Source organism: Callorhinchus milii, unplaced genomic scaffold (assembly GCF_018977255.1).
Source record: "Callorhinchus milii isolate IMCB2004 unplaced genomic scaffold, IMCB_Cmil_1.0 Scaffold21, whole genome shotgun sequence".
Taxonomy (NCBI): domain Eukaryota; kingdom Metazoa; phylum Chordata; class Chondrichthyes; order Chimaeriformes; family Callorhinchidae; genus Callorhinchus; species Callorhinchus milii.
In genome coordinates, this window is record NW_024704762.1 from 907339 (window position 1) to 934590 (window position 27252).

The 27252-nt window shown below is 43.1% G+C and overlaps 1 protein-coding gene across 1 annotated transcript in view; it reads right to left on the minus strand.

The window, feature by feature from the left end:
* Nucleotides 1–2208: 2208 nt before the first annotated feature.
* lmnb2 (lamin B2) overlaps nt 2209–27252 on the minus strand; it is a 28077-nt gene continuing 3033 nt past the window's right edge. The window contains exons 2-11 of the mRNA XM_007908299.2: nt 14953–15109; nt 14457–14582; nt 13617–13787; nt 12246–12371; nt 8455–8675; nt 7101–7326; nt 6661–6768; nt 5816–5932; nt 5618–5707; nt 2209–4408 (exon numbers count right to left, since the gene is read on the minus strand). Of these exons, the coding sequence (XP_007906490.1) occupies nt 4367–4408; nt 5618–5707; nt 5816–5932; nt 6661–6768; nt 7101–7326; nt 8455–8675; nt 12246–12371; nt 13617–13787; nt 14457–14582; nt 14953–15109 (1384 nt within the window). The 3' untranslated portion in view covers nt 2209–4366. The remainder of the gene's footprint in view (nt 4409–5617; nt 5708–5815; nt 5933–6660; nt 6769–7100; nt 7327–8454; nt 8676–12245; nt 12372–13616; nt 13788–14456; nt 14583–14952; nt 15110–27252) is intronic.

Sequence of the window (27252 nt, forward strand, 5' to 3'; positions counted from 1 at the left end):
ACTTCATCTGGGTGATTGTGGTTAAGAGGGAGAAGCGAGAAATGGGGACAAAGGAGTGTAAGGAGTGGGGAGTGGCAGGAGCTGTGGCGGAGGGAGAAGATGGTGTGGATAGTCTGGGTGGGGTGGAAGGTGACATGAGGGGGAGGACGATGCAGCCAAGCAGATGAGACCCTCATACACGCATTCATAACATCCAGGCTTGATTAGCAAACTCCCTGCTTGTTGGCCTCCCCAACTCTTCCCTCGATAGGCTGCAGATCCAGAACTCTGCAGCCCGTGTTCTCTCCCGCACCAGGCTCTGCAACCCTATCACCCCATCCTCGCCTGACTCCACTGGCTTCCCATCACACAGAGGAGCCCTGTTCAAGATTCTGGACCCCACTTTCAAAGCCCTCTATAGCCTTGCTCCCCTCTATCTCTGCGACCTCCAAAACCCCTACCAACCAGATTGTGGCCTGCTTCATGTCCCCTATCTCAACCGCCCCACCATTGGCAGGCAGGCCTTCAGCTACTCTGCCCCCCCACCCCACCAGAACTCCACCCCGCAGTCCCTTCACCTTGCCTCCTTCAAGACCCTCCTCTTTGTCTGTGCCTTCCCCCCTGCCCTCCACCCTCCCAACGTGAAAGACGCTAACAAATGCAATTTTCTTGATGTTGTATTCAGCCATTCAGCTTAGTGCAAGATATAGTTTCCTTGCAGTTTGAGTGTTTTGCTGTGACTGCCATCCTAGTTGATACAGAAATCGATAAAGCATTCAATAGATTCCGTTCTATTCAGAGGTTTCTTCCAGGAACAGAAATAATTTAGTGACTGCCAGCCTCCAATCATAGAATCAAAGAATTTTACAGCGCAGGAGGCCATTCGGCCCATCGTGTCTGTACCAGCTCTTTGAAAAGAGCTTCCAAATCAACCCCTCTCCCACGCTCTCCCCAGAGCCCTGCAAACGTATCCTCCCCAAATAATTATCTACTTCTCTCTTAAAAGCTTATCAAATTCGCTGGTGGGAGATGTAGCATTAAATCCATCATTTGGTGTCAAATCTCAAGGGCGCTTGCGAGAAACCCAACAACCTCATGACTAATTACAGCCTCCTGAATACAGTGAAGCAGGGTTCAAGGCACACACAATGCCCACTTTAGATCACTTTGAAGCCCAGCAGTTTAACATGGTTGCCGAGATCCCAGGAATAGGCCATTTGCCAAATTCTGAAAAGTTATTCTCTGAATCGCAAAAGAAAACTTTTTTTTTGCTTAGACATTGAAACTATTTTAGCATTAAATTGAGGCTAAACAGCCCAGTAGCTGTGTTGTGTTTTGTACAAGTCCAAAGTAGAATAAGGCACAATTTTCATAAAATGTAAAACCACATTTATTGAATGCTCATTAAAAAATTTCCAGTTACAAATGTATGTTTACAAATGATGGAAAGAAGACTTTGTATTTGGCATGCATTCCCAGTCTGAAACTGATAAAGTCTAGCTTAGTGGGTGAAGCAGACTTCACATTCTTAGACTCAAAACTCAATAGAAGAATCAAATGCAAATCCAGGTTTTTTAAAAACCCAAACTGCGAGCCTTATAGCACCAATATTTGATTATATCCTGCTATAAGGGCAGATTTTTCAGGAAAATAACCTTTGTTAGTTATTGAAATTGATTTAAAGAATCTTTTCTTTGGAGTGATCAGCCTTTCTTGGGTCAGAACCTATTTCTAGTAACAAGGGACAATACAGACTAAATTAATCTACCTAGAATGACTATTGTACCCTCTAAATACACAGCAATTTGGTCAGAGTTCAAGTAAGTGACGATGGAAGAAATGTTCCATTTTCACAGCAACCTCTGTTGACTGTTTACAGAAATTATTTCTATATAGGTACTTAAAAAGGAAATATTTGCAGGAATATGGGGAAAGAGCATGGGGATTGGGGCTGATTGGGTATCGGCTCTTCCAACAGCCGGCACAGGCACAATGGGCAAAATGGCCTCCTCCTGTGCTGTAATATTCTATGATTTAATGGAAGCTATGAAATTTGATCCACCTTAAAAAGTGAAAGTTGAGTTTTACAGAAAGACGAGCCAAGGCCAGTGAGATCTCTTCATTTTGGCTTTAACACCAATCACTTTTCTGCAACTTTGCAACTAAATACAGCGTGGGATGCCACGGTTGGTTTTCTTTCTTAAAAAATAAAGATTGTGAAACAAAAAGATGATTGAGAAGGGAAATTAATTTAATTTTTTTGAACCAACATTCAGAATTCAATTGAAATATACACAGAAATCAAACTCATAATTGTTTTGCAGATTTTCTTCCTTTAAAAAAAGACCCCTGCAGATTCAGGCTAAAATTGATGTTTGATTTTACAAGGAAAACACCAGAAAACCTTGCAGCCGAGCCTTTAAAAGTTCCACTCAAGTCACAGGAATGAATTGTGATTTCCCCGGTAAGTTAGACGTTATCATTTCAAGAAAAACAGTCAGTTTGCACATGATTTTTGTAATATATAAAAATCATCCGTTAATCTATTGGTTAAAATGAAAATCGATATAAAAGCAAATTAAAAATGATGTTTCTCAGGCACAAAGCCTTTCTCACCAGTTCTGCTCAATGGTTCATCACCCCTAGTTACACAAACACTTACAATTCTACATCATCCCAACTGCACAAACACAGAGCTACAGAAAGGACCATTTCACTCAAATAGAATCATTGCTTCCAAACGGTCTAGTCCTCCTTCATCACTGACTGGTCCTCAGCACAAAGCTCCACTTGGGGAAATAAAGAAAGGACCATCTGAGAAACAACATTTTAGAGTTTAAATGAAATACAAGTATAATTATTTTACTATATACGTATACATGATCACAAAGTAGGGTGGGAAAAACCTTAACATTGTTAAGACTGATTGGCATTCATTTTTTCTTAAGAAACTCCAACATACAGGTACACAGAGTGTAAACCAGAATCTCCCACATGATCGCTTTTCCAATACGTTGCCTCCCAATCCCCACCCAGGTCAGTGGTTGGAGGGAATCTCACTTTTTTTTTTTAAGTGTGTTATTGCTTAAGATTTTATATATAGAGACCTCATAGTAAAGCAATGCACTGGGTTAAAGGCAGCAGTTTGAAGAACACATTCCAATTCAGGATTAATTCCCCAACATTAGAGTTGCCCGGTCGGTGCTGCACACATTTGGTCACTTTACAATTATAGGCCAGGACTAATGGTCCATCAGATACCAGCTAAGGTCACTCTGAACAGACACCTCAGACATTCCTTCAGCCACTGGTAAATTGTACTATCCTTTTCAATTCAACTTTTAAGCCAAAATTCAGTCCTGTTGTTGTGAAACTTCTTTTGAACCCTCTCATTCTCTTCAGCAAAGGTCATTCTAACAAAGCCACTAAATAAAACTTCTACTAAAATCGCAGTCAAAGCACTAAACAGGCATCAGTGATTAGCAAAAATCATAACTTCCATAAGCCACCGTCCAAATATTTCATATACCAATCAGTAAAACACAATGGCCTCAGATTGTGCTGAGACTAGCACCCAAACAGGTAAAGCTAGACATTATGTTAACAGTACAATGCTGATCTCTACAACAGTTTCAATTATGCAGAGTAGTTAGAACAAATTAACAATCTTAATATTAGGGCTCTGTGTGCAGCAATCCACAGGAATTCATCTCAAACTTCCGGTGTAATTAGTTGATTTTCACGCAAATTTGGGTCTCCGTTTTAACAACCCCCCTAAACCCTTGCAGAGACTCAGGCTAGAATGCTGCAGTGTCACAGTACGCAGTGTTTAGAACAATTTCTGTAAATTAAAACAAAAAGACACCTGAGATTTCTGTTCAGCACAAACTCTCCCATTTGTAACTCAGGAGCTTTTGCCAAGAGCGCTTTAGTCCCAATAATGCTAGCTCTGTTTGGGCACTAGGTTTACACCAATTTGGTGGAGTTTTTACAACAACCCTTTGGGTTTGAAAAACTGCAGGATAACCAAATTCTGATTAACACAGCCCCACAGAGCATCACCACAGCTAAACCTGCTGTCTGTTGAATTCTAATCCCAATTGTCACAAGGGAGCCATACAAGTACAAAAAGCTCCCCCCGTGTGTGGTAATCCCCCCACTTCTAATTTCAGGTCTCAATATAGTTTGTCAAAAGGCGATTTTAAAGCCTTTTCAGAACTCAGGTTTATGAAATGAAAACTTTTTTTGTGTTTTTTTTTTAAAAAGTACCAAAATGGATCCAACTGTTAAAAAGAAAACAAAAAAATTGTACAAAAATATTTATCAGTGGCTCTGGATAAAATAAGGAACTCAGAATTAAATTTAAAAACATCCGGCAGGAGGTTGATCACATGACGGCGCATCCACGTGACGTTGTCCTCGGATCGCCCTGAAATACAAGGTTTTATTCTGTTACTAACAAGATCCTGCTGTCAGACACTGGCTTCAATTGCATCCAGAACAGTTTAGTTAATTTGCTAATTTCAGGTAGAGGTTGTGGGCTTTGGGGATCGTGGGCTGAGGATTACCCAGCCATTGGGGTTGTGTCTGGGGGACAGTGGGTGAAGAGAAGGGGGTGGGTTGACTGTATTCCTGGTCAAACAGCTGCCAACATCTTGTACATAGAAAGGTCACTTGACCTATTTACTTATCCCAGTGGATGGAAAAGACTGAAAGAAAATATCTCTCAAATGGGAGAAAAATTCAACACAGTAACATGAAGGTTAAGGTGGGAAAGACTAGAGGATGCAGTCATTTACAACATTCAGTTAATCCTGGTAACAGAAGTCTGAACCAGGCTCAGATAAATGGGATGGAAATAACAATACAGCACCTTATCACGTCTTTGAGAAGTCTCAAAGCGCTTCACACAATATAAAGTGAATTGACTATATTTTGTGGGCGAAACGCAGCAGCCAATTGCGCTCAACAGTGTCCCACAAACAGTCATGGATTGAAATGACCAATTTAATATTATTATTTTCTTTTTGAAGGAATTATTACCCGTGGAAAAGCAATCCCCCAATTGACTAACAACCGGGTTCCAACTTACTGCTAGCTAAACAGAGGAGTGTGGAGGAAGGAAACTTGCCCAACATTTCGCCCTGCCCGGGAATCAAACCCAGGTGTCACGCTTACGAGGGGAGTGCTCTAACCACTGAGCTACAGGATTCCACTGATGGCAGATACAATCAACTAACTGCCCACAGCACAAGAGCATCTTCATATTAACTCTGGCCAGACCCCAGTGTGCTCCATGTGGGAAATGATAGACACCACACCCTCGTGCACATATGTGCACCTGCTACGAGGGGTCATCCTGCCAAGCTCAGGGTCACTGGGGCACTGCAGGGACAGCTTAAGGTCTATTACCCAAGACAATGCATTAACTGATGCCAAGCTTTATAACATGGTTCTGCTTTTTTCAGAGGCACATTCAACAAATAGAACCAGAACATATAAACGTGCGTGGTGTGTGCGGAGTGGTGGTTGGGGGCGTGTCAGGAATAGATTAGTGTGATTACTCTAAACCCCCTCAGTATCTCTCCCAGAGATGTTCACAAAGATAGACACAAAGGCTAATGCAGTGCCACTGTACCTGCTGGTGAAAGAGATCTTCATCCCCAAACTCAGCCTCTTCCTCCACATCTTCCTGATAAATCTTCCGGAGACATCTTACTGCAATTTCCTTTGAGAAAACAAATATGCAAAGCATTTAATGAGCACAAACTACTCTCTTCTTACTGCACAAATACTGAGAATGTCAGACATGTGTACGACGGTGTTGAAGACGTACTTCTCCATCAGAGTTGACGAGGATGGTCTTGATATCTTCCCCAGTGCCCCAAACCTGGTTCTTCCACAGCAGGTCAGTGGGGGGGCTGTGAGCTTTGCCAGCATCAGCACTCCAGATCTGAACAGAGAAGAAAACAACTTTTAAGAGAATGGGCATTTTCAGATTTTCCTGAGAAAATAAAATGGATGTTCAAAAGCCCTCAGTAATGATCCACATGGTTAAGTTCTGACACTACTTAAAGGTTACAATAAACACTCCCAACTGCAAGCAAACTACTCGCCAACTTGTCTTGGCCAGCCAAGTCTGATGCATTCTGAAACCCATCATCATGCTTAAGATTATCCAAACCAAACACAGTTACATGTCTCCCATGTACACATGAAAATTCCTAGGTATTGGAATGGAATTCTCACTCTCCCTGGAATTTCACATCCTGCTTAACTAATTTCAGAGATTATTAGGTGCAGTTTGGCCAGAGTCAAGGCTTGAGCACCCAAAAATGTGCGTTGGGAGTAACTGCTGGAACGTAACCAGTTAAAACTGCATAGCTTGTCACTGATATCACTATCTGGCAAGCTTTCCTACTGCTTATCCAGCTTGGACCACTTGTTAGGGCTTTGACTTACAGGGTAAACCAGAGCTGACTCCCTGTCCCCAGTGACTGGTTGCCCTTCCAAAGCCTACCGATGAGCCAGGCTGGCTGGGCAGTGTCCTGGAGTGCAGATTGATCTGGAGGTTATTCCATTCCTGATGATAGATTTCAGTAATTTGCTCATGACTAGCAAGAAATTCAAGCTGTTGCAATGTTCAGGATAGACTCTCACATGAGCTGCACTCAGACATACCTTGACTTCCTGTCCAGCCTTCAGAGTGTACTTGGGAGTGAACTTGTACACAATTTCCTCTCCATCCCCAATCTGCCTCTTCAGTCTCCAGGATCCCAGTGGCTGATCCTGTAAGTGAGAGAGCAACAGTGGATTACACCCACTAAACTGCCATAACTCCCAGAGATATAGAGCAGGGAGCTCTGAGGGCCACCCTGTCAGAACTCATACAAACAATTGGTGAGGTACCAAAAGGCGGCCAGCGTCTGTGGAACTGTACATCTCACAGCTTCCTCCACCCACAGCCCCTGCCTCAGAGCCCTCTCTGCCCCCCACCACCCTGGGGCACTCCCTGACACAACTGTAAACTGGCAATTAGTTCGGGCTTTTCTCGTCTCCTCCCACAGAGATTCAGATGCTGTGGCAGAGGGTGTAGACGAACATTCAGAACACAGACTTGCCTTCTCAGAATTGTTCTTGAGGCCAACAAACTTCCCCTCCAGGTCAGTTGGCTCAATGCTGATCAATCCCTTGGTTGAATGGGTCTGTTGGATGTTACTGCTCCTGGTCTCTCTGCTCCCCTCCTGTCCCACTCGCTTTCTCTTTGTGCGGGAGGTGTGCACCGCTCGGCTGGATGTGGCACGAGACACAGTCACCCGTGAAGAGTGGCTGGGAGATAGCTTCAACCTGGTAACAAACAGTCATGGACTTCATTAACGAGCAGTAAACATGAAGCCTCATTGAACTGGATATGAGATGTTCACAAACCACACCAATAAATAAGTTTCAAACCAATCATATTCCAAGCACATTTAAAGCAGTAAACATAATTGCTCCCCATTCTGCAACACACAAGTTCAAAATCCTCCCTCCACTGACTCGCCCACCTCTGACCTTCTTCAATCCTACCAACCCAGTCCAGTCTCTCTCTCCCAAACCTCTCCCTCCCTTTCAAACATGACTCACTGACTTTGTGTTTGGCCAGCTTTCCCCTCCCCAACCCCTCGCTCCCAACCCCAGCTCAGCTGCCTATCTAGCACTGTGACATGTTTGAAACATTCTCCCAACGTAAAAGGTGCTTATAATAAAAGTATCGTGGAGTCCTGTAGCTCAGTGGTTAGAGCACTCGCTCTGCAAGTGAGAGACCTGAGTTCAATTCCCGGCAGAGGGCGAAACCTTGGGCAAGTTTCCTTACTCCACACAGAGCCTAATAATAATCCCTCCAAAACAAAACAATAATAAATTGGTAATTTTCAATCTACGACTGTTTGTGGGACATTGCTGTGCGCAATTGGCTGCCGCGTTCGCCCACAAATATACAGTCAATTCACTTTACAGTGTGTTCTGTGAAGCGCTTTGGGACGTCCTCCCGACGTGAAAAGCGCTATATCAAATGCAAGGATTCTTCTTATTATTATTAAATGTACAATAACTGCACTTTAACACCAACTTGTGAAACAGTGCTGCTCCAACCAGGGTCACCCGTTACATGCAGCCATTGTTACTGCTACCTGCATGAAGGCTGCCATACAAATGTAAGCTGTTGTTATTGTACGTGGCTGGTTGTAGGTGGAGAAACAACAACTTGCATTTACATAGCCCCTCACGCAGGGTAGTGTCCCAGAGCTCTTGCTTGACAATGGTGGAGCACGACCCCGAGCCGGGGGCAGTGACCATGGGCATCATCGAATAGGAAGGCGTTCAGGCGCTACCTGAAGATGGGGAAAGAAGGGGCAAGGCCGACGGATAGAGCAAGTTTTCCAGAGTTTAAATCGGATATTTTTCAACAATTACGAATCCCAAGTGTGAACCAACCTCTCCTCCTCTCCCTCCAGCAGCTTGCGGTAGGCGTTGATCTCCATATCAAGGGCCAATTTAACATCCAGGAGGTCCTCGTACTCTTCTAGCTGCTGCTCCATCCGGTCCCTCAACTCCGCCATCTCCCGGTCTCGGCCCTCTAGCATCTTGCGGTATTTATCCCGATCATTGGAAAGCATTTCCTCCAACTCCCTGACTCGAGCTTCTGAAGCGGTAGCCTGCAAGTGAGGGGAGTCATGTCAAACCTCTGGGCTTTCTTCTTCCACAATTCATTATATTTAGAACAGCAATTCTCCACCAGCAACAATACAGCATGTGGCAAAATATTGCAGATGCTTAAAATCTATACAATAAAGTCAAAATGTCTGTCTGTCTGCCCAAGAACGCAATTAACAATTGACGTAGAGACATGATTTATACCTCATCGGAAAGGTCTTGCATGGGGAAGTATCATGGGCATATTTTTTAAACAAGCTCATCACACACGTCTGGCAGTTTTGGTTAAGGTGTACACACACAGTGATTATGGAATGTTAAATGGCTTGTGAGTGGGTATCACTGAAATCTACATTCCACATTGGATCCTTTGGTTGCAAGCGTACAATGGGTACAATGTCTGAAATAAAATCGCTGGGAATACTCAGCAGGTCAGGCAGCAACTATGGAGAGAGGAAAGCGACTTCAAACGTTAACTTTCTCCATAGATGCTTCCTGACCTGCTCATTGTTCCCAGAGACTTCTGTTTTTATAACAGTACTGCACCTGAATGGTATGTTGGAGGGAGAAAAGACATACAAATGAATAAAATGACAGCAACACTTTCACTAAACATTATGTGCATGCTGCACTGTTTAGTGCCCAATTGCAGTAGGTAAGAGGCTTGGCTCTAAAGTTTCAAACATTAGAGCAGGTGCCCCACTAAGAGATCTCACTTAGATTGTGGAGCTTTAGGTGTTAAGGAATGTGCTATCATAGAATCATAGAATATTACGGCACAGAAGGAGGCCATTCAGCCCATCGAGTCTGTGCGGCTCTTTTAACAGAGCAACTAACTTTTATTAACCCCACTCACCAGCTTTCTCCCCATAACCCAGCAAACCTGTCTTCCCCAGATACCTATCCAGTTCTCTCTTAAAAGCTGTTATCGAATCGGACTTCACTGCCCTTTCAGGCAGATCATTCCAAATTCTAACAACTCGCTGAGTGAATAAATTTCTTCTAACCTCCCCTTTGCTTCTTTTGGTAGATATCTTAAGACTGTGACCGCGGGTCACAGACACACCTACCAGCGGAAACAGCTTTTCCTTATCTCGCCTGTCGAAACCTTTCATGATCTTGAAGACCTCTATCAGGTCCCCGTGTAACCTTCTCTGCTCTAATGGGAAAAGTCCTACCTCCTCCAGCCTCTCCTCATAGCTAAGGTTTCCCATTCCTGGTATCATTCTCGTGAATCTCCTCTGCACCCTTTCCAGTGCCTTAATGTCCTTCCTGAGGTAAGGTGCCCAGAACTGGACGCAGTACTCCAGCTGAGGACTAACCAGTGTTTTGTACAGATTAAGTATAACCTCCCTACTCTTATACTCTATGCCCCTACTAATGAAGCTCAGTACACCAAATGCCCTTTTTACTGCCCTATCTACCTGCTCTGCCACCTTCAATGAATCGCTTACTTGAACACCCAGATCTTTCTGTACGTTCACCCCCACTTAAGATTGAGCTACCAAGTCTGTATTGCCTCCTATCATTTTTCCTACCTAAGTGTATCACCTTGCACTTATCTACATTGAAATCCATCTGCCACATGTCAGCCCATTCCACCATTCTGTGTATGTCTGCCTGCACTCCGTCACAATCTTCTTCACTATTTACTACCCTACCTAACTTCCTCACCTACAAGGCCATTCACGGCCTTGCTCCCTCCTACCTCTCCGACCTACTATGTGGAGTCCTGTAGCTCAGTGGTTAGAGCACTCGCTTTGCAAGTGAGAGACCTGAGTTCAATTCCAGGCAGGGCGAAACCTTGGGCAAGTTTCCTTACTCCACACGCCTAATAATAATCCCTCCAAAACAAAACAATAATTAAATTGGTCATTTTCAATCTATGACTGTTTGTGGGACATTGCTGTGCGCAATTGGCTGCCGCGTTCGCCCACAAATATACAGTCAACTCACTTTACAGTATATTCTGTGAAGCGCTTTGGGACGTCCTCCCGACGTGAAAAGCGCTATATCAAATGCAAGGATTATTATTATTATTATTATTATTACTATCCCCCTACCTACCTGCCCGTACCCTCGGTTCCTCTGGCTCCGGTCTGCTTCACATCCCCCACCCCAACCGCCCTACCATCGGTGGCCAGGCCTTCAGCCTCTCAGCCCCGAGGCTCTGGAACTCCATCCCCCAGTGCCTTCGCCGCTTCCTCCCTTTCCTCCATCAAGGCCGGTCTCAAGACCTTTCTCTTTGACTGTGCCTTCAGCTCCCCTCTTGACTCTCTACCCCCTCCTCGCTCCCTCCCTTCCCTCCCCTCACCCTGACCATTTCCCCCCTGCTCGGGTCCTGACCCAACTGTACAGGGCCTTGGGACGTCCTCCCGACGTGAAAGGCGCTCAATAAATGGAATCTTGTTGTTGTTGCTATCATCTGCAAACTTGGAAATAGTGCTCTCTCTGCCCAAGTCCAGATCATTAATATATATTAGAAAGAGCAGTGGTCCCAATACCGATCCCAACCTTGGGGGACACCGCTGCAAACCTCCTTCCACTGCGAGAAACACCCATTAACCACCACCCTCTGCATTCTGTCACTCAGTCAGTTCCTAATCCAAACGGCTACTGTCCCCTTAATACCGTGGGCCTCCAGTTTTTTTATTAACCTCTTATGTGGTACTGTGTCAAAAGCCTTTTTAAAATCCACATAAATAATGTCCACTGCATTTCCCTCATCAACCCTCGCAGTCACCTCTTCAAAAATTCTATTAGATTTGTTAGGCAAGATTTGCCTTTAACAAATCCATGTTGGCTGTCTCTAATTACCTCGTGTTTCTCTAAGTAGAGATTTATTCTGTCCCAGATTACGGTCTCCAGTAGCTTTCCTATTACCGAAGTTAGGCTGACTGGTCTGTAATTTCCAGGTTTGTCTTTCTGCCCCTTTTTGTAGAGTGGGGTAACATTAGCTACTCTCCAGTCTCTTGGCACCACTCCTGCGTCCAATGACGATTGAAATACAATGGCCAAAGCCTCCGCTATTTGAACCCGTATCTCCCACAGCAACCTTGGGTGAAACCCATCTGGTCCTGGTGACTTATCAGAAGTAGTTTATTTGCTTGGAAGCTCTACCAGTAATTATTTAATCTCCTGAGAACACAATGCTGTAAATTGCATGTCGTCTCTTGGAAGCACTAAAAAATGGCCACATCTCCTTCCGGCATTTATTTCAATACACAAATCTCCTGATAACTACCTGACTTGCTAAAAATGTGAAACCCTGCCCATATTCTCATCTACTCCAAATGTTTTAGGTTGAATGAAGTATAATTCAATCCATGGCTGTTTGTGGGACGCTGCTGTGCACAACTGACTGCCATGCCTCACCCACAAAATATACAGTCACTTCACTTTACAGTATATTCTGTGAAGCGCTTTGAGACGGCTCGAAGATGTGATAAAATGAATTATCAAATGCAAGGATTATTATATTATAATAATGAATGGGCTCTTCTTGAATGGAACAAAACCATCTGCACAATTATACCCAACACCTTACCAGCAACAGCCCTAATGTTGTTTACCTGCTTCTGCAGGGTTGAGAGCTGATAGCTGAGACTCTCAATCCTAACGCGTGCCTCCTGCAGCTCCTCCCGGGCAGTGCCAACAGCCTTGTCGTTTCTATCAGATGCGATCTTGGCATTTTCCAGCTGTAAAACACAAACTTTTTTTTAAGGTCGGCCAGGTGTCGGACACATGCAGACACCCATGTCAACAACAACAAAATTACATTTGTATAGCGCCTTTCACGTCGGGAGGACGTCCCAAACCAACCACGGTTTCATGCACCCCACCTAGACATGGAAATTCCACAGGTATTTATTGTATTGGAATGCTCACTCTCTCCCTCATTTGACATCCAATAAGCACTGGTGTGAGTCCTCACTAGGTAAGTGGCAGGTAACAGGAACTCCCTGGGAGCTTCCTAATAAGCAACACAGCTCAGCTGAATGAGAGAACTGCTACTATCACCATGCCCACAGCTCACATACACATCCCTTTCCATGGAGCGATGATTCCACCAGTTGAAAGTGCGGAGTTTAAGCAGCAGCTACTCTGCAAACCAATCAAGGTGGATTCCAGGCACTAGACCATGTACAAATGTGGGCTCAAAAACTCACCATGTAACACCTTCCAGCTGCTGTCACTCCAAGTTTCAGAGTTTCCTCATAAGCTATTTTATAGACATGTGCCTTCAGCGTGGTGGGGCCCAGCTGCAGGCCAGGGTGGGGCCTGTAAGCTATGTTGATATTCTCACGATCCAATGATGTGTACCCAGGCTTACTCAGTACCAACTGCTCAATCCAGGTCCTCATGTCATGCATGTTTGGCAAATAGGCATGCCCGCTGTGAAGTAAACTCCACCTCCGGGGATCTCAGTGTCAGGTCAGTGTAGGCCAGAGCCCTCCCTCCCTCCCTGCAGCCGCTTCCCATTTTTGCCACAAATCTACCTCATTGCTTGTCTTGGACTTTGCAAATGGGCTGAAGGAAGCCTTGCTGCTGCATCTCCAGGGGCTCAGAAGCACATAAGTCTGCTCTGCATTGGGACCTTGTCATTCTTGACAAGGGATGAGCCTGACCAGAGTGCCCTTCGCCACTTCTCTGCGCAATCCTTCAGGTCAGTGTCTAGACAAATGTTGGGTGTCCACCACAACCCCCAGGTACTGACCGATAAGAATCAACAATTGGGACTAACGCCCTGCATTCAATACCCTTGATATCTTCTCTTGAGCCAAGTGCAAAGCAAGCTGAAGACTGAAACTAAAACTAGTCAAAACTTTAAACATGCGCTTAAGCAAGAGTTAAGATGTTAACTTTACAAACCTAACCTCTGTGCTAGTATCAGTCTGACCAATAGTTCAGCAAAGCAAAGCAGTCACTGCAGCAGTGGTTACCTTGGCCTGGAAGGTCTGTTCCAAATCGTCCTTGTACTGTTTGACCTGCTCCTCGTGCTGCTTCCTCAGGTCTTGCAGAGCTTCTGTCAGTTTGGAATCATAGTCGATCTGCCGGCCGGTGTCCACTTCCACCACACGCCGCTCGTGCCGTTTCCTAGTCTCACGGACTTCCTGCAAAACACCAAATGTTCCTAGATGAGGAATTATACCATGAGAGTCCATCCTCAGACTTATAAAGTGCAGAGGAAAGGCACTGGACAGGATCCATTACTTTCAATATAAATCTCCAAACAACAACAACTTGCATTCATACAGCAGCCTTCACGTGGGGTAACATCTTGGAGCGCTTCAACTCTAGCGGCATAGTGTGGAACAGCCATGGAGAGCAGACAATGAAACGAGAGATAGCAGCTTTACACTAAAAGGGTTGGTTATACACCATTACAGAATTATTTACTAATAAAGCTTCTGTCCTCAAAAAAATTAACCCTAACCCTACAGTGAACAGAAGAAAATGGTATAGTTTAAATACAAATACTAAGAATTTTTTTTAAAAAGTGAAAAAACAAAGCTTAAATTATATGAAAATTCCTTACGAGTTACTGAGATAACTGTTCCCTCATTGTACACCGCTATAGAAATATTAATATTTCGTATTTCTACTGGAAAATCAGATTTTCAAAACATTTTTCTCATTGTGGGATTGAACATGCAGCTATCAGAGCTGGTGCGAACTCAATGGCCTCCTCCTGTGTTGAACATTTCTACAATTCTATAATTGTACCAACATCAGTTAGTAGCTGAAGAGATTCTCTGTAGTGAAATAACACAACTACACACCTCTTCAAACACATTTTTCCTGAAAGTCAGCTCCTCGGTCAGACTTTGACACTGGTTTTCAAGGTCAACTCGCAGCAAAGTTTCTTTCTCCAGCTGCTTTTTGGCAGCAGCTAGCGAACTTTCAGCCTAGAAATGAGATTTAAAAATATTAAATTGGAGTCACTCATCTGCTCAAAACTCCTAGTCAATCTATTTCAGGGTGGTCCAACTAGCAGCTGATTTCTTCCGACCCCCTCAATTTCAACTGGCCACCCGCTCCCTCCATAACCCGTGAATGTTATGTTTCTAGAAGGGAAACACAAGAATATTGTTTATGTAACCCATGGAAGTTTCTCAAATCAAGCATCCGACCCTCAGCAGAAAAAGGTTGGACCCCCTGATCTATTTCGTCAGAAAGAGTCCACACATTTCAGAATCAAACGTATATTTCAGAGTAAAACAAAAGACAAATGTCACTGTTGTGCTGCCCGTTAGTTTCCCGTCTGAGCAGTTGTACCTTAGCAAGCTGTGCTCGCAGATCAGCAACCTGTGCCTCCAGGCTTCGCTTTTCAGCGAGTGCGGTGTTGAGTGCAGCCTCATTTTTATGATACGTTGCTTCAAATTCTTTCAACCGAGTCTGAGTTGTAATCAAGTCACTCTCTTTCTTCTTGTAACTGTAAAAGTAAGAAAGGCAGATCTCACAATACCATTCTGACAGACAATATCTAAGCACTTTTTAAAAATTGGCTCCAATTGATTAGATCACAGAAAACTGAAACCGCCAAGTAGATTCAAATACTTGGAACCTTGAGCCTATTCTGCCATTCTATGTCAGCTCTGGTAAAGCGTCATGGACCCGAAACGTTGATCCACTTTCCTTTCTCCGTAGATGCTGCCTGACCTGCTGAGTGTTCACAGCTATCTCTGTTTTAGTTCCTGTATTAAACATTCTGGTCACGCTTTGGGACACGACCCCGCTTAAAGGGTGCAATTAAATTAAAGGCAAGTTATTGTTTATTCAACTTGAAACTTAAAAAGACTGATCTAAAATGCTTCCAGTCTAGCCTGATGCATCACACCAGAAATTCAGAAAAGCTGCATAAGGGACTAAAAAAGTACAATTTTAAAAAATTAAATTCACAACTCCTAAATAATAATAATAATAATAATCCTTGCATTTGATATAGCGCTTTTTCACGTCGGGAGGACGTCCCAAAGCGCTTCACAGAACACACTGTAAAGTGAATTGACTGTATATTTGTGGGCGAACGCGGCAGCCAATTGCGCACAGCAATGTCCCACAAACAGTCCTAGATTGAAAATGACCCATTTATTATTGCTTTTGGTTTTGGAGGATTATTATTAGGCTCTGTGTGGAGTAAGGAAACTTGCCCAAGGTTTTGCCCTCTGCCTGGAATTGAACTCAGGTCTCTCGCTTGCAAAGCGAGTGCTCTAACCACTGAGCTACAGGACTTAAGCACTACCTCTTCTAATCATAGAATTATACAGCACAGAAGGAGGCCATTCTGCCCGTCATGCCTGTGCCTATCTTTGAAAAGAGCTATCCAATTCAATTCCACTCCACCGCTCCTCCCCATAGCTCTGCAAACTTGTTCTCCCCAAATAATTATCTACTTCTCTCTTAAAAGTTATTGAATCAGCTTCCACCAGCCTTTCAGGCAATGCATTCCAGATCCCAACAACTCGCTGTGTGAAAACATTTCTCCTCCCCTCTGTTTTTTTTAACAACTATTTTAAATCGGTGTCCTTGGGTTACCGACCCACCTGCCAGTGGAGATAGTTTCTCCTTGTTCACCCTATCGAATCCCCTCATAATTTGAAAAACTTCTAATAGGTCTCCTCTTAACCTTCTCTGCTCCAAGAAGAATAATCCTAGCTTCTCTAGCCTCTCCTGATAAGTCAAGTTGAGTTGATTCCATGTCCATCAAAGGCGTGGAAACAAGGGACAACTTAATGCAGAATTCTACGGTGTTGCAGGTATATTGACCCATTCACCCAAAATACAGATTCTTCCACAATATAGTCAAATCCAGTTTACAATATATTCTGTGAAGCATTTTGAGACATCGAACACATGATAAGACGCTAGATCATATGCAAGAATTCTTATTAGTAAAATTATATTATACACATATTTTGGTGTTACATATAAGTTATATATATATAATATGCCTGCAAGCACTGCTGGAAGGGGTCAGCTATATACATAGATATATATATATTAGATATGTGTGTAGCTGACCCCTTCCAGCAGTGCTTGCAGGCCTCTAATAAATCATTGCTATCCAAAATCTCTAATTATCAGTTGACTCTGGCTATTAGTGCTGGTGTGAACCTCATTTGAAAATGACTCTCCGTTATCATTGTAATTTGCTGAGATCCTGTTTAAAGCCCTCTTCCTGTCCAGGATGGGGGTTGGGGGGGCTTTGGGAAAAGTGCATTTTTATTGCTGGCTTGACAGGTTTATTATGGCAAGCAAAGATTGTATTCATTTTGAAATCCCAAGTCCTAACGAGTCTAACCTACATTGTTTAAAGTGCTGCACTAATAATAGTAATAATAATCCTTGCATTTGGTATAGTGCCTTTTGATGTCAGAAGGATATATCAAAGTGCTTCATAGGAATTACTGTGAAAATGGAGTGACTGTATATTTGTAAGCACTAGCTGGTAAAAACATTAATGCTGGATTTAATGAAATTGCAGGGTTTTTATTCTGACTCTCGTATAGGGGAGGATCATCAACTTAACTAGACTTGTAGCTCAGTGGTTAGAGCACTCGTCTCACAAGCAACAACAACAACAAGATTCCATTTATAGAGCACATTTCACGACAGGAGGACGTCCCAAGGCGCTGTACAGTTGGGTCAGGACCCGAGCAGGGTGAGGGGAGGGAGCGAGAAGAGGGTAGAGAGTCGAGAGGAGAGCTGAAGGCACGGTCAAAGAGAAAGGTCTTGAGACCGGCCTTGAAGGAGGAGAGGGAGGAAGCGGCGAAGGCACTGGGGGTAGAGTTCCAAAGCCTCGGGGCTGAGAGGCTGAAGGCCCGGCCACCGATGGTAGGGCGGTTGGGGTGGGGGATGTGGAGCAGACCGGAGCCAGAGGAACGGAGGGTACGGGCAGGTAAGTAGGGGGATAGTAGGTCGGAGAGGTAGGAGGGAGTGAGGCCGTGAATGGCCTTGTAGGTGAGGATGAGGATCTTGAAATCAATCCTCTGGGGGATGGGGAGCCAGTGGAGGCGAGCGAGGGTGAGGGCGAGGGTGGGAGTGATGTGGTCGCGGTGTCTGGTGCGGGACAGTACACGAGCTGCAGAGTTCTGAATGACCTGCAGTGTGGAGGGAGGGCCGGGAAGGCCAGCGAGGAGAGAGTTCCCATAGTCCAGCCTTGAGGTGACAAAGGCGTGGATCTGGGTTCGATTACCGACAGGGCAAAACGTTGGGCAAGTTTCCTTACTCCACACGCCTAATAGTAATCCTGCAAATAAAATTTTTTAAAAATTGGTCACTTTGATCTACGACACTTTGTAGGAATCTGCTGTGCGCAATTGGCTGCCACATTTCGCTCACAAATATACAGTCAATTCACTTTACAGTATATCCTGTGAAGCGCTTTGAGACGTTTAGAAGATGTGAAAAAGCGCTATATCAAATGCAAGGATTATTATTGTTATAAAGTCCCTCATTCCTGGTACCATCCTGGTCAATCTCCTTTGCACCCTCTCCAATGCCTTGACATCCTTCCTAAAGTGTGGGGCCCAGAACTGAACAGAGTGTATAGCTGAGGCCTCACCAGTGTTTTATATAAAGGTTCATCATAACTTCCTGACTTTTGTATTCTATGCCCCTATTTATAAAGCCTGGAATCCCGGATGCTTTTTTTAAAACAGCTTTATCTGCCTGCTTGCCATCTTCAAACATTTACCTTATGAATCCCCAGGTCTCTCTGTTCCTTCACCCCCTTTACGACTGTACCATCCAGTTCCAGTAGATGGCACAACAGCACAATTTACAGAATTGAGGCAGTAACGCTAGTGATGATCACTCGATTACGAGCGGTAGCAATCTGTATTGTTGCAGTAACTATATTTAAAAAGACCCACCTGAAGTACTGTACCAAAAAAGGCAAATATGGGCTGTAGCAAAGATTGCCTGAAAAACTGTTCTCAAACAGCAGGAGGTGTTTTGCTCACAAAATATAGTCAATTCACTTTATAGTATATTCTGTGAAGCGCTTTGAGACATAAGGTGCTATATCAAATGCAAGGATTATTATTGTTATATTATAGGAGGTGGTTTATCGTCGGAAAGCTACTGAGGTGCGTAATAGCTTTAACACCCAGGTAACCGGTTTGAGAGCTGTTCGAATGGAATATTCCTTTTTACAATTTAGTATTGTCAAATCTGAAACGGAAAATCCAGATGTAACAGTAACAGAACAGGCTTTAAATGGGACATCACTAAGAGAGGTAGATGAGCAATGGGATCCAGGGGTCCTTAAATATCTAAACAACACTAGATAATGGACCTCTGTTGAAGGGAACCGAAACAAGGGAATAATCTTTAAATCAGAGCCAAGTCAGTTAAGAAGCGAGCCCAGAAAAAAAACTTCACACAGAATTATGAAAATGTACAATACAGAAGGTTGAGAGGCAGAATTAATCAGGATCCCTCAATTGAGATAGATACTTGTGAGGTACGGGTATGCAGGAAAGCGATGTAAATGGGTTCTATTCCGTTGTAATTGTTCAAACAGTTTGGATGGACTGAATTGCCTTATCCTGTTTTAATGCATCAGGTCTACACCCACCATTTCCCCATTTACTAAGCTGATCGCAATCATTTCAGTTTGGGCAGCAGCCATATAGAGGCGAGGCACTTTCCCACCGGAAGAGGGAGGTGAAACCAAAACAAGAATGATATCCTTACTCCACTTAAGTTTTGCAAATTTAACAGAGCACTTTTGTTTGCTCTATGTGCTAAGCCTTATGAGCAATCCCTAGTTTCCCCATCAAAAACTGAAAACAACAACAAGATTCCATTTATAGAGCGCCTTTCACGTCGGGAGGACGTCCCAAGGCGCTGTACAGTTGGGTCAGGACCTGAGCATTGGGGGGAAATAGTCAGGGTGAGGGGAGGGAAGGGAGGGAACGAGGAGGGGGGAAACGGTCAGGGTGAGGGGAGGGAAGGGAGGAAGCGAGGAGGGGGGAAATGGTCAGGGTGAGGGGAGGGAAGGGAGGGAGCGAGGAGGGGGTAGAGAGTCGAGAGGGGAGCTGAAGGCACGGTCAAAGAGAAAGGTCTTGAGACCGGCCTTGAAGGAGGAAAGGGAGGAGGCAAAGCGAAGGCCCTGGGGGATAGAGTTCCAGAGCCAAGGGGTCAAGACTAATTAATCAATTAATTAATCAATCAAGATTCATCAGTTATCTATTGCAACAGTTTCCACAGTGTACCTTCAACAAAATAATAATCCTTGTATTTGATCTAACACCTTTCACATCAGGAGGATGTCCCAAAGTGTTTCACAGGATTTACTATATTGTATTTTACAAGCAAACACAGCAGTCAGTTTTGACACAGGAACATTCTACAAACAACCATGGAGTGAATGTGAATTTTATTTCAGGGATAGTTGCCCAGGATACCGGGAGAAAGAAGGTGCTTTCTCTTTTTAAATAATCTCATGGGATCTTATAGGTTCACCTTAAGAGGTAAGACAGGATCTAATTTTAAAATTTCATCTGAAGAACAGTACCTTCAATACAGCATTGCATTGGTGTCAGCTGTGATTTGAACTCACAACCTTCTGAATCAACAACAAGCATCAAGTTAAAATAATTAGCTCAGGTTTCTTCTCTTTTTCAAAAAAAACAAAAAAATTGATAAACTTTTTTTTGCAAATACCAGAAAAATATCACTGAAAAGTGCAAGCTTTAAAGTTTAGCTTTTTTCTTTCACTTTTATTTTACAAAAAACTCAACACACTCTCTGATCTGGGGTGGGGGAGAGATAAAGAGAGATGAGCTGTATTGGTTTGTATTCAAGGATTACACATTAATTCATCCGTTGCCGTGTACCATTCAACAATAAGACGAAAACAGCAGACCCTGACGGATAGCTTTATCCAAATCAGGAATGATGGTGAAGTGTAAACAACTGCAGTATAAGGACTAGGAACTCGCTGGTTTGAATCCTAGTCCATAACAAATTTGCTGGTATCAGCCAGAGCTGCACAGGGAGGTTATATCAGGGCACTGGGGGGCAACCTGCATTTGTGGGGTTAGACCCAGCAAGGGTTGGCTGCGGACCAGGCCAATGTGTGTCTGCCTGGCTAGCACACTCTTCTCCCAATCAGAAGAATTCAAGCTCCACATCAGGAACCCACATAGTCTATGCTGACATTCCAATGAAATGCTGAGGGAGCACTGCATTGTCTTTGGAGATGCCATACTTGAGATGAGACATTAAACCAAGTCTGCCTACCTAGATAGATGTTAAAGATCCCATAACACTATTCGAAGAGAGAAGACAGTTTATTCTGTTTTCCTGGCCAACAATCCCCACCACAAAAAAATTGGACACTCACTCCTTGGCTGTTTGTGGGACACTGTTGTGTGCAAATTAGCTGCCACATTTCACACAAAATTAGTCACACCAGTTTACAATATATCCAGATTACAATATTTGAGATGTGTCAACGACTTGATGAGAAGCTATCTCAAATGCAAGGATTATTGTGAATGGGGAAAAAAAAATTAAAAATTGGATGAACTCATTTTAGCCAATGCAGACTCGATGGGCCAAATGGGCTTCTCTGCACTCCAAATTTCTAGGATTCTACTGAATGCTTGGTGAAGCTATGGGAAAACTCCCTATCTTACTGCCACATAAACAATTCTCCCTATGCACATGATTCGGATTATCCCAGGCTTTAGCTCCATTGTTGAGGAAAATCCATTCATTTTTCTTATCTGGGAAATTCCTCTCCCTAGACAGTGATGCATCCCTCTATTCACATTACTTTGACAGATTTTCCAAATGTCTCATCGCTAATGGAGGACAAATGGATTTGTAGACTGAATTCTAGAGTAATTCAGCCTACATTCCTCAACTAATCATAATAATAATCCATGCATTTGATAATAATCATCATATCATCCAATTGTCTCAAAGTTCACCCACACAGGATTAACTGTAAAGTGCAGTGACCATGTATTTGCAGACAAACACGGGAGCCAATGGGACACAACAATAACCTACAAATAACCATGAAGTAAATGATCTATTGTATTTGAAGTATTAGGGGTCAGGGCACTGGAAGAAACTTCTTTTTTCAATTAGTGTCACTGAATACCTGAACAGGCAGACTGAGCCTCGATAGAATAGCTCATCCTGAATTTAGGGTAGTCTTCACTTATAATAATAAACCTTGTATTTCATATAGCGCTTTTTCACGTCTTCTAGACGTCTCAAAGAGCTTCACAGAGTATACTGGCGAAATCGGCAGCCAATTGCGCACAGCAGTGTCCCACAAACAGTCGTGGATTGAAGTAACCAATTTTATTGCATTTTTTTCTTAAGGGATTATAATTAGGCGTGTGGAGTAAGGAAACTTGCCCAAGGTTTCGTCCTGCCGGGAATCAAACCCAGGTCTCTCGCATAGGCAGTTATTGACTCAAAACATTTTCTTTTAGGTCAGAAAGAATGTCTTCAGTAAGGTCAAAAAAATACCACTTGACAGACAATCCTTCCAATGGCAAGCTGGTTAAACTCTAGCAGTACCCCTTATGCCAAGACTTGGCTTTATCCAACTTGCACCCATACTCTCAGGTAATTCATAGGCAGGATGCATCCTACTACGGAGAGTGCACATTCCATTACTATACAGTGGAATTTCCTTATGCATGGAAGGAATGTGCCATTTGGTTCTGACACTCGGAGGTGACGAGGGGTGGGTTTCCGCATGCATCAAAACACCTGGCCAAGCAAACAAAAACCCATCCAGACAACTGTGGCAGGCTGACTACTCACAGACAAAATGAAGGAAAAATAAGTCATTCTTATCTCCTGTGCTACATAGGGTTCCGGAGTCCCTCCTTTGCATGACCAGCACATTTCTTTCTGTAAACTCTCCATCACATATAGCATTTTGCCAATGATTATCTGCACAGCTGTAGGCAGGGCCAATGCCAAATGAGACCACTTCCCCTTAGGACAATCTTTTCATAGCATCCTACTACATATATGACAGCCAGAAATGTACAATGTGCAAAATCTTTTTCAAGCACCCCAGTTTAAATGCTGCAGGATGCACTGTAAACCAAAATGGAAATAAAACATGTTTGAAACTCACTGCTTCTGATAAGTGAATGTTCAAAGAAAAAAAATAAACAGGAGCTATTTAACACTATTCACTCAAAAGAATACTATATATAGGTGATCAATAGTAGTATGAATTACTGAAAAGTCAGAAGAATTTGCTGATATGAAAGGTTTGGTATAAAATCCAAGTTCCCAAGGGGATGTGTGTGCTCAATGCGCCTGTTAGTCACAAGTGTGGATGGTACATGCACTCAGCTGGATACTGCTGCCCAATATACTCAACCTGCCTCAGCAGTCTCTTTAGCAAGGAAACAAAGACTTCTCTCAAAAGCTTGATCTCTCCTTTGCCACCTGAAAAGTCAATTACTTAGTATCACAAGATCTGAAAATGACCTTTTACCTTTCTGTGTTCCGGCTGTCCATGAAAGCTGCGGGAAGGTCAGTGGTTACTGCCAGGTGTTTGAAGGGGCTTATTGACCAAAATACGAGATGACCATGGCATTACCATTGACTAGGATCTACAGACAGTGAAAATCTCAGTATGCTTGCCCTATCTTGTTTGGGTAAAGATGCACTGGCTTGTGTCAGCAAACTGTATGGTGCTGAGTGCCAGAGGACTCTTCCAAGACTTTGGGGAATTCGCTGAATGGTACTGCACAATGATTTTCTGAATGTCCATTGCCCCTTATGGGAGATAGCGCATTCGCCTCACAAGCAAGAGTACCTTGGTTCGATTCCTAGCAGGGCGAAATGTTGGAAGTAAGAGGCGTGTGGAGTTTCCTTACTAGTAGTAAGTCGACTGGCAGATCGCTTTTCTGGGGATAATAATCCCTGAAAAAAAATAATAATTTGGTCACTCAATCCATGCTGTGCGCAATTGGTTGCCTCATTTCATCCACAAATGTACAGTCAATTCACTTTACAATATATCCTGTGAAGCACTTTGAGACGTTTAGAAGATGCGAAAAGCACTATATCAAATGCAGGTATTATAGGTTTTCTATGATTGCGTTCATTTCTAAACACCCAACAAACACATTCTGTGTGTCAGCCTGGCTCAGTTGGCAGCAAATGGGAGTTTTTCCCACCCGTGTCCCAGCCACCAGAAAAAAAACTCTTCACTTATGGATGTTTGTATGAACTTTCCGCAAACTGGCAACTATTGTTTGCCTACAATGGGCACTGGTCACTACACTACCCTGTGAAGCACTTTTGGAGATGTTTGGATTATAGGTTCTATATAAAATGCAAGGATTATTATTTTCTCCTGGGTTTTATTTTTCAAAATGATTTCTCCCATTGCCTGCACTGACATAGGATAAATGTGCCACTGAATGGTACAAATAGTTCAACTGATTTAAAATTAAGATTTCAGCCACCTGGCTTTTTCTTGAAAAGTCATTGTGTGAAGGATTATTACTCTGTAAACATTCACCATGATCAATTAAAGGTGAATATTTACCCTAAACAAAGCTCTCCGACTAATAGATGAAGCGGTTGGGGGTGAAAACAGACAGCTTAGTGTCAATAGTCAGTAAAACTAGTTTCTTTTACACATTCATGTACTTGGCATCAGGAAGGGCTCCAAAGTGGAAAGATAAATTCTAAACAAAACAGTCTGTAGCGATTTGAATCCTGCTTGGAGCCGCCCTTCCTAATTCAAACCATCCAATCTGAGCGCATTCACAGCCTGTCCTATCCAAGTGAACGGCAGGAGGTGGAGGCAACTAATTGGCCACTCTGCCGCCCATCAGCAAGCAATCAGTTGCTCAAAATCTGGTACAAAAACTGTAGCAAATAAATCTGCCACAGGGCTCAACCGTATTCGTTGTTCAGCAACTAAAGATGAAACTTGGTGTCCTGCTAACATCCTAAAATCTGACTCCCACCCCCTGCCCGCAAAGTACTTAAACATTAACGGAAATGTGAAGTTAAATTCAGATTCACCACTTCCTGCAAATAGCGTGCTGGCACCAGCTTTATACCGACACAGTCACAGAGCAACCAAGCAAAGGCACTGCGTTGAATGCCGACATGAATCATCCTAACAGTCAGATGCAACTATTCACATAATTTCATCGTAACCTCAATCCTTTTTTCTTTGTACCTTTTATAGGCAACAACGTGCATTTACAATGTTAAACCACCGGTGATAAGAGCAGTTCTGAAAGGAATACCATGCACTTCTGGTAAACTATAACGTGGCCAATTTATTCACAAGTCAATCTATACTTCATCACTCTCACTTCTAAGATTTAACATTCATGTCATTGTAACCTTGATGTATTCCAATCAACCTTTTCCTCCCAGGTCTATCCTCACCCATTAGCTATTGTTCTCACCACAGAGCAGACCAGTCCACTTCAGACAAAGAACCATCCCACAGAACAGCTAATCAAAATGGACAATAGAGCGCTGCCTCCGTAACCTTTCACTTACCTAGAGCTTAAACAGGTTCCACTCGTGCATAAGAACACATGTACAATGTCAATATTGAAAAGAAATTCACCAAGGTCTCCAAAAATCGTTGCACAGAACTAAAGATGAAAATTGATATAATAATCCTTGCATTCAATATAGCACCTGTAAAGTCAAATGTCTCAAAGTGAATTGCTAACAGGGAGCTGTTATCAAGTTATCTGTAAGCAAATGTGGGAGGCAGCCAATTTGCATAAGGCAAGGTCCCACAACAACAATGAAGTGCATGACAATGGCCAGGCCACAAATTGTGTCATGCGATCGTTAACATCCACCTGAACAGGCAGGTGGCAAATCCACCTGGTTTGCCATCTCATTCAAAATACAGCACCTCTGACAACGCAGTACTCTCAGTATTGTGCTGGTGTCAACCTAAATGGAGCTGAAAACCCAGACACTAGGCTTTAATGCACAACCTTCTGGACAAAGACAAGCACCCTATCAACTGAACCAGCTACGAGAATCCCAAAATGTCTGATTTTATTATTTAGCTTATACACTTATTATAAACATATGGACTAAATAAAATTGGTTTTACCAGGATAAACTACCACATGAATCAGACCTATAATTCAGCAATAGCTAGAAAATAAACACATTGCCACATGTGAAATCAAACCAACATTGGCTTGGACAATGCTACACAGCACACTGAGAACATTCTTTCTTCAGCTCTAAGCACACAGATCTGCCATTTTAAGGACACAATGTGGCTGAGAAACTCCCTCCAAATAGAGAATCACAGCCACAACTTTTAAGGGAAAAGAGACTCAATCCACAACTGTTTGTGGGACACTGCGCCCACAAAATATACAGATATTTCTGTTTACAGTATATCCTGTCAAGCGCTTTGAGATGCCTCAAAGACGTAAGGCGCTATGGAAGGATTATTATATTATTTTATTAATATATTAATAAATTATTATTATATTATTATTATAAATCTGTAAAGTGAATTGTGGGCGAGACGCGGCAACCAATTGCATACAGCGGAGGCCCACAAACAGTCGTGGATTGAGTGTCCAAATTATTTTGAAGGAATTATTACCTAGAAAAGCAATCCACCAATCGACTAACAACCGGTTTCCTACATACCACTAGGTAAACAGAGGCATGTGGAGTAAGGAAACTTGTCCAACGTTTCGCTCTGCCGGGAATCGAACCCAGGACCTCTCGCTTGCGAGGTGAGTACTCTAACTACTGACTCCCAACAGAAATCCTTATGTACATAGACATGAGTGAGAACAGGATCATGCATCCAACAAGCATCATCAGGTACACATAAACCTGGGACCTTTGTGATACTTGGTGATTGTAACATGTAGTGTTGCCCCAATGAGTGACCACTTACGTTCATTCTCATTCAGCACCACAACATTCCAGAAATAATCAGTCCTAATCTCTGCAAACCGCTCTTACATTAGGCTCACAACCAAACACAAGAACTGGTTCAAGATTAGAATCAGCTTAATTTTTTCTGCAAGGACAACAAGAGCAGTAAACGTAGCAAACACTACCATATGTAAACAATCTAGACTTATTTTAAACAACAACTTGGATTTATATAGCGCCCACCGCGCCGGACGGCGTCTCAGAGCGCTTTACAGTGACGGATCCTGGGACCCAGCCGGGGGGGGAGGGGGAGGAAGGGGACCAAAGCTGCGGTCGAAAAGAAAGGTCTTCAGCAGAGAAAACAGACTTAATGCATCTCACTCCTAAAGCTAGATATTAATTATGATCTGTATCACTTTGCTTTAAATACATGTGTACCTTCTAACATTTCCTTAATATTAACAGGTTGACTGCTTAGTTACTCGATGTTAAGATTGTATCCCCAATAAAAATAATCTTTGTATTTGATAAATCATCTCATTATATCAAAGGTCTCAAAGTACTTCCAGGTAATTCCTGAACAGTGTAGTGACTGTAATGGAGCTGAAATGGATGGATTTGTCAGGTTGACCTCTGAACCCCAGGAGAGAAAAGAACACCCACAATCTCTATATT